The following is a 6,520-nucleotide window of genomic DNA, read 5'->3' on the forward strand; positions in this document are numbered from 1 at the left end:
CCCATCAATATAAAGCAACATAAAAAAAAAAACACTTTGCTAGATAAAACTACAAAACAATTTTAAGACAGTGATATACATTTACTTCAAGCTTCTTTAAATGAATACAAAAAATAAAGCCAAAAATAAAAAGGACAAGTGCCAATGGTCATCGCATTAGTAACTGTGATGAACATATCATTTTCTAATTACCTACAAAAAGAAAAACCTACCATAGCTTACCTTGCAATTCTAATACTACTGAGTGTGAAATAAATTAAGGGCATTTACATACATACCACCTAATTCTCATGTATTTACACATCTAACACCTAAATTTTGCATTACATTTATACCTCCCAAATCTTTCATATGACACCAAAAATACCACAATTTTAACTTTTAAAAAGAGATACACCTTCTCATGCATGTAAGGTACACACACACACACGAATTGAAGTTTACTTATCATACATGTAAATGCCTAAGAATTGAGCGGTATGTGTGTAAATCTTTCAATAAATGATGAAGCCAAAACTCTTGTTTTGACAAGGAATAATAATAAAATATCAGGTAGAATAAATGAACATTTTTTCAAAATTTTTCATCTTAAAATTTAGAGGCTTTCATTCAAGAGCCACAATTTCTTCTGAATAAAGAGGATGACATCTCCATCTTCTGGTTTTGAGTTAGGCTCCGCCTTCACTACTGCAAAGAATTCCCAGTGCAGTGCAGACAAGTACTTCTTAATCAACTCGATAACAGCTCGAGAGTCACGAATGATAGCGAAACCAGTTGGCCTAAGAATGCGATCCATCTCAAGGAGCAGATCCTCAGCACTGCAACCCCTCTTCTCAATGGTAGAGAAGACAGTCCATGCATGAAGGAGATCGTAAGTACGAGGGTAAATTGAGAATGATTCGCACCTGCAAAGAGTGAGTATCATTCTTTAGTCTTAAAACAGTTTTGAAAAGAACACATTTTAGTTTTGTATTTCATTTCAAATATAGTCTCATTCCAAAGATTGGTGCAAAATAGAGTAAGTTCCACATTACAGTTTTGACCAGAAAGGAATATATAACGAGGATTCAGAAAGTCAGCTTAAAATAGTCACAACAAGGATAATGAATAAGTAAACAAATAATCAAATGGTGGGGAAAAAAGGGGCATTTACATACAAATCACACAATTCTCATGTATTTATCTATCAAACACTTAAAAATTCATATTTACAAGCATACCATTTAAATCCTTAACATCACAACAAAAATATCACTATCACTATCACTATCTTTTTAAAAGCGAAATACACCTTTTAAAGCATAGGTTTATGACACCAAGGTGTTAAAAAGTGTAAATATCAAACTTTGTGTTAGATATGGAAATACATAAGAATTGTGTGGTATGTTTGTAAATTCTGGAATGTTCAAGCTACTGCAAGATTTTTATTTCCTAGTTTGTTCCCTGTTTTGTCTCCTCTCCTATTTTCGTCAATTCTGGAATTTTATTTTTTATTTATTCTCATGCCAAATTTCAATGGTTAGATTGTTTCCGGATATCAAGCCCGAATCATATTTTTCAACATTTTGATGTTATACTAAACCACACACACATACCTTAAACATTGTAGAAGCAATCAGGACTCATAGGAGAGGTAAATTATATGAAAATTAAATTCAAATCAAGCCTTTGGCTCGAATTGCTCTTATTAGGTAGAGTTAACCAAAAGATGATCAAAGTTAAACTCAATGCACTAGTGGTCAAACTATTTTTCAGCCCAGAAGTTTATATTTATAGAATGGATCAACTACTTGGTATTTCTACATCACATATTTATTATTCACTGTGGGATTAAACTTAATTCAAATCAAACCTTTGGCTCAAATAGTACTTATTAGGTAGAGTTAACCAAAAGATGATCAGAGTTAAACTCAATGAACTAGTGGTCAAACAATTTTTCAGCCCAGAATTTTATATTTATAGAAAGGATCAACTACTTGGTATTTCTACACCACATATTTGTTATTCACTGTGGGATTAAACTTAATTCAAATCAAACCTTTGGCAGTAATAGCACTTCTTAGGCAGAGTTAACCAAAAGATGATCACAACTTTGGTTCAAAGAATCCAACTAATGCATTATGAATGAAGCAATTTTGTTCTATCAAACTGAAATTTAAAATTTTTATAGGATGGATTTTGAAAGTATCAAGCAGCTTTCACGCCAACCGATAATACTAATCTACTTTCAAAAGAAATAAGAATAATAAATTACTCTAATCATCTCTAACCAAAAAAAGGATGCTTTTGAACGTTTACAATGGCTAAAAAAGTATAATTGGTAGAAAAACTTGTTGGCAAACTAAGCTGGATTAATTGCAATTATATAAAAATGAAAGTAACTCGAATATGGAGCTTACCAGTCATGCACAGTGCCGATGAGGCCTCTATCATAAATAATTTTGAGGGTGCTCGGTCCATCATGTGGCACAACATTCATAACCCAAACATCTTTATCCCTTAACGCTGCTGCAAATGATCCCAAGTTTGACTTCATATCCATAACGTTTCTTATAGTGTTGGAGGTTATTTTAGAGTTTAATTGATTCCAATAATTATCAACCCTATGCGACCAAATCTCCTGCATCGCATGAAATACAAAAAAATTAAATTCTTCTAAAATTGTGCCCACATTTATCAAAGCATTTACAATTTGTCAATAATTGAAATTACTTGCATGCAAAATCTGAGAAAGAGAGCATCATGCATGAAGAACTAATAGAGTTCAGCCAAAAAATAAAATATAATAAAAAAATAGTAAAAGTAAAAATTAGAATTACCATGTCTGTTTCAAAATTTTCTGCAGCATAACCAAGATCAGCAAGCCTTGGGGGAGGGGTTGTTAGTCGAGCAGGCCATGGAGCCAAGCCACTACCATTATCTTTATGATGTTCTGTTAAAAGCATATGTTATATATCTCAGTATAACGTTTAAGGGAAAAAATGATCTGATTGTATGTGAAGTGAAAAAATTTTAGCATAATTACAGAGGCGAACGCTAGAAACAGCATCTATGAAAAAAAGAGATGCTTTAAATACTTAAATATTCAAATAAAATATAAAATACAAATATGAGATACTATATGATAATTGTTGGTTCTATGACAATAAACAAAATATCTAAAGAACGGGTATGCATCATAAGGCAAACTTCCTCTAAGATTTTGAAATACATCCATCAAAACTAGCAGCACCAGCAGCCATACCCAACTAATTAGTTTTTTTTTTTTTTTTTTTTTGTATTCTATGAATTATGCACTTTATCAGGTGTTAAACCTATTATTCATAAATATTTTGAACAGCTTCTATCCATGTTACCACAAGTTATCTCTTTTCTTTTTATTCCTTCAAAATAAATTTATCTAACCTTAATTATGTTGAGTGTGGAGCCCAGTTTAATATATATTTAAACTTATATGCCTTTGTTTGCCATTTTCTGTAACTACTCCCGCCACCATTATCAAAAAAAAAAAAAAAAAAAAGAAAGAAATAAATATGAAACTCATAACAAGCATAAACTCTTGATTAATGACAATGGCACAAGCAGTGGGAGCTGTTTGTGCACTCCCATGTTGGGCAAGGATTGTGACAAATTCTTGGACATCCATCATTGCATCTATTTGTGCAGTCATTATTATCCACACACCAGATGGGAATGTCCAAAGCCCTAAATATTTGTCCATCATCAGCAGTTATATTTCTGATTGAAAATGAGTTTCCTGATACAAATATGTATGCAAAATCATATGATTAGAAATTTAAGATTCAACAATAAGAATAGTGATATTATACAGAGAGTTTATTGTTCATACCATAGGAGCTTAAGAGAATGAAGATGAGGAGAATGAAAGGAGCCCTTGCCATCATTTTTGTTATATGTTGATTGTAAGTTCATATATTTGAGAGTTTCTCTTAATTTATAGGAGTTTTTGCAGGAAGAGTTGGTGCAGATTCAAATCCAGGAAACGGTTTTATAATCTATTAATTATGCAACAAGGTTCCAGCTTTTGTTTTCCTTTGAACAAATGGAGGGACTTGCCAAGCTTATTGAATCTTATCTTTCAAGATAAAAGTTTAGCATAAAAAACAAAAATAAAAATACAAGATTAATAAATAATAAAAAATAACAAGCTCTGATAAGAAGTCATCATCCACTGACTGGTAGTTCGAAAAAAATCTTATTTTTTTTTTAATTTTAGATAATTTTAATATGGACTGAAATAGTCCACATGAATAACTATTTTAGCCGGCATTAAGAGATTATGATTTCGAAGTCATTTTGAGCAACATAAATTTTATAGTCATTAAATTAAGGTGATATTAACAATGATGAAGCTTTATATATTAAGTGAAGCTATTAGAATAATTTGTATATGTTGATGTTGTTTAGTTTGAGTGAAAGTCATAGATGTTGAAACTTTAGGGTAGGATTGAAATTAGTTAAATGTGGAGAGAAATCTAGATACAAAGAGTCATCACAAGAGAAACAGTTAAAATCAGCAGAAAAGCCGATGTTCGAGAATGCGAAGGTAAATTTATTTTTATTTTCGATGCCCTAGAGATGATTAGTATAAGCGATAGATTTTAAACGGGTTGAACCTTGGGTTTTGAGTGGGTTGACCTTCCGACAGTCATAAAATAATCACATATGGTCCCAATAGTCGATTCATAACATATTATAAAGCGACAGCCAAAACGCGTCGGAAAGTCAAGCAGAAGTTACTTGGGCTATTAATAACCAAAGATCATGTTTTTTTAACCGACGGTTAAACCCTTCAGTTATTAAAAAAAATTAAGCATTAACGGTTAGAAGACTGTTGGAAAGCCATCAGAAAATGTCTTTATATCGAACCGACGTTTGAAATCCCACATTTCTTTCTCGCACGTGTGCCTTTGCTTTCGGGCCAACCGAACCCTCTCGAATCCCCTTTTCGTCAGTTTACGGTTTCTCAAGTTCATGCGCTCAAATCATAAGCAACTTTGATTGCATTATCCCTTAAAGTTTTTATTTAATTTGAGCAGTTAAACTTTTTGCATTTTGAGATTTTTTTGGAGAAATTTAAAATTTTGATTCGGTTTTGTATAATTTTGATGACGTATCTCATCGTTGCATGCTTACAACTAATCTCTTACGACTTTCCATGTCTAACACACCAACCACATAAACATATGTTTAATATATCTCCAACCTAAACTTTCACATTTATATACATAACACTTTGATCCTTTAAAAATGTATATTTTACTAAAAAAAAAAAGGTAATTATGATGTTGATGTTTTTGATGCAATAATAAAATTTTTAGTGCTATTTGTGTAAGTATGAAATTTTAGGTTTGAAATATGTAAATACATAAGAATTGTGTGCTACACATGTAAATCCACCTTTTCAAAGCCAAATTGACATATAGCACATAATTCTTATGTTTTTATGTCTCTCACATCTACATTTTTGTGTTTTCGTACATGTAACTTCGGTGCTTTTAATCTATGCGTGAAAATATGTATTTCGCTTCTTTTAAAAGTAGTCATAATAGTATTATTTCTGATGTGATATTAAAGTTTGGAATACTATGTATGAAAATATCAAAGTTTAGGTTTGAGATGTGTAATTTATATACACGTGACACTTTGGTGCTTTAAACATAAGCATAAAAATGATGCATTTTATTTTTAAAAATTGATAAATGTGATGTTTTTGATATGATGTTAAAGTTTTGATTGTTATGTGTGTAAATATGATAGTTTAGGTCTGTGATATGTAAAAACATGAAAATGGTATGTTACACATGTAAAGGCGTCTTTTTATAGGGACTTACGACCTTGCCCTATATGCAAGACAACTAATTTGGGATAATGCCTAATTTAGTTTTCAATTTGACTTTTGAAAAGGGTGTTTTTGTAACTTCGCCTTTTGTCCGCTTGTGCAGATGTGTTACGGATCCAATGATGTAAAACGTTCTAGATTTTGATTGTCGTTGCACAAGTGAGCCCCCATTATCTTAGTGCAAGACTCCAAATGCTTTAGCTAACCAATGAAATACCTCATTTATAATTATAAATGATAGAGTGCGTTCATCAAAGGTTTCATTCGAGTTCGTCGGTGAGTCATTGAGTCATCTTAGCATGCAAGATTTTATTCGAGCTCATGGGTGAGTCATCAAGTCCCTCATAAATATTGTGCAATTTTTATTTTTATTTAATTCCGCTTTTTATATTAATGAATTAATTTATAATAAAAGATTTATCATTTTAGCCCAATGTTTAGATGAAATTTGGACGGTCTTTCAACAGCCTCTTAGCGTCATCCCCATGATGGGGCTACATCGGAAAGTTGAGTCTAACCACCATAACAAAAAAGGCATGCATGTAGATGTGTAGCCGAACACGAGCGAGCCCGAGCTCAACTCGTGTTCGTTTAGTTAAAAAATATCATTATTTATGTTCGACACGTTAATATTTCAAACAGAAAAAATTTGTCTGT

At 31.7% G+C, this 6,520-nt stretch overlaps 1 protein-coding gene across 4 annotated transcripts in view; it reads right to left on the minus strand.

The window, feature by feature from the left end:
• Nucleotides 1–371: 371 nt before the first annotated feature.
• Nucleotides 372–6,520, minus strand: part of LOC110028430 (probable methyltransferase PMT3) — a 21,458-nt gene continuing 15,309 nt past the window's right edge. For 3 of the 4 annotated variants that reach the window (XM_020730277.1, XM_020730269.1, XM_020730285.1), the window contains exons 6-8: nucleotides 2,820–2,932; nucleotides 2,400–2,620; nucleotides 372–905 (exon numbers count right to left, since the gene is read on the minus strand). In XM_020730277.1, the coding sequence (XP_020585936.1) occupies nucleotides 596–905; nucleotides 2,400–2,620; nucleotides 2,820–2,932 (644 nt within the window). In that variant the 3' untranslated portion in view covers nucleotides 372–595. The remainder of the gene's footprint in view (nucleotides 906–2,399; nucleotides 2,621–2,819; nucleotides 2,933–6,520) is intronic. The other variant, XM_020730294.1, reaches the window with a different exon arrangement.

This window comes from Phalaenopsis equestris, unplaced genomic scaffold (genome assembly GCF_001263595.1).
Source record: "Phalaenopsis equestris unplaced genomic scaffold, ASM126359v1 Scaffold000002, whole genome shotgun sequence".
Lineage (NCBI taxonomy): Eukaryota > Viridiplantae > Streptophyta > Magnoliopsida > Asparagales > Orchidaceae > Phalaenopsis > Phalaenopsis equestris.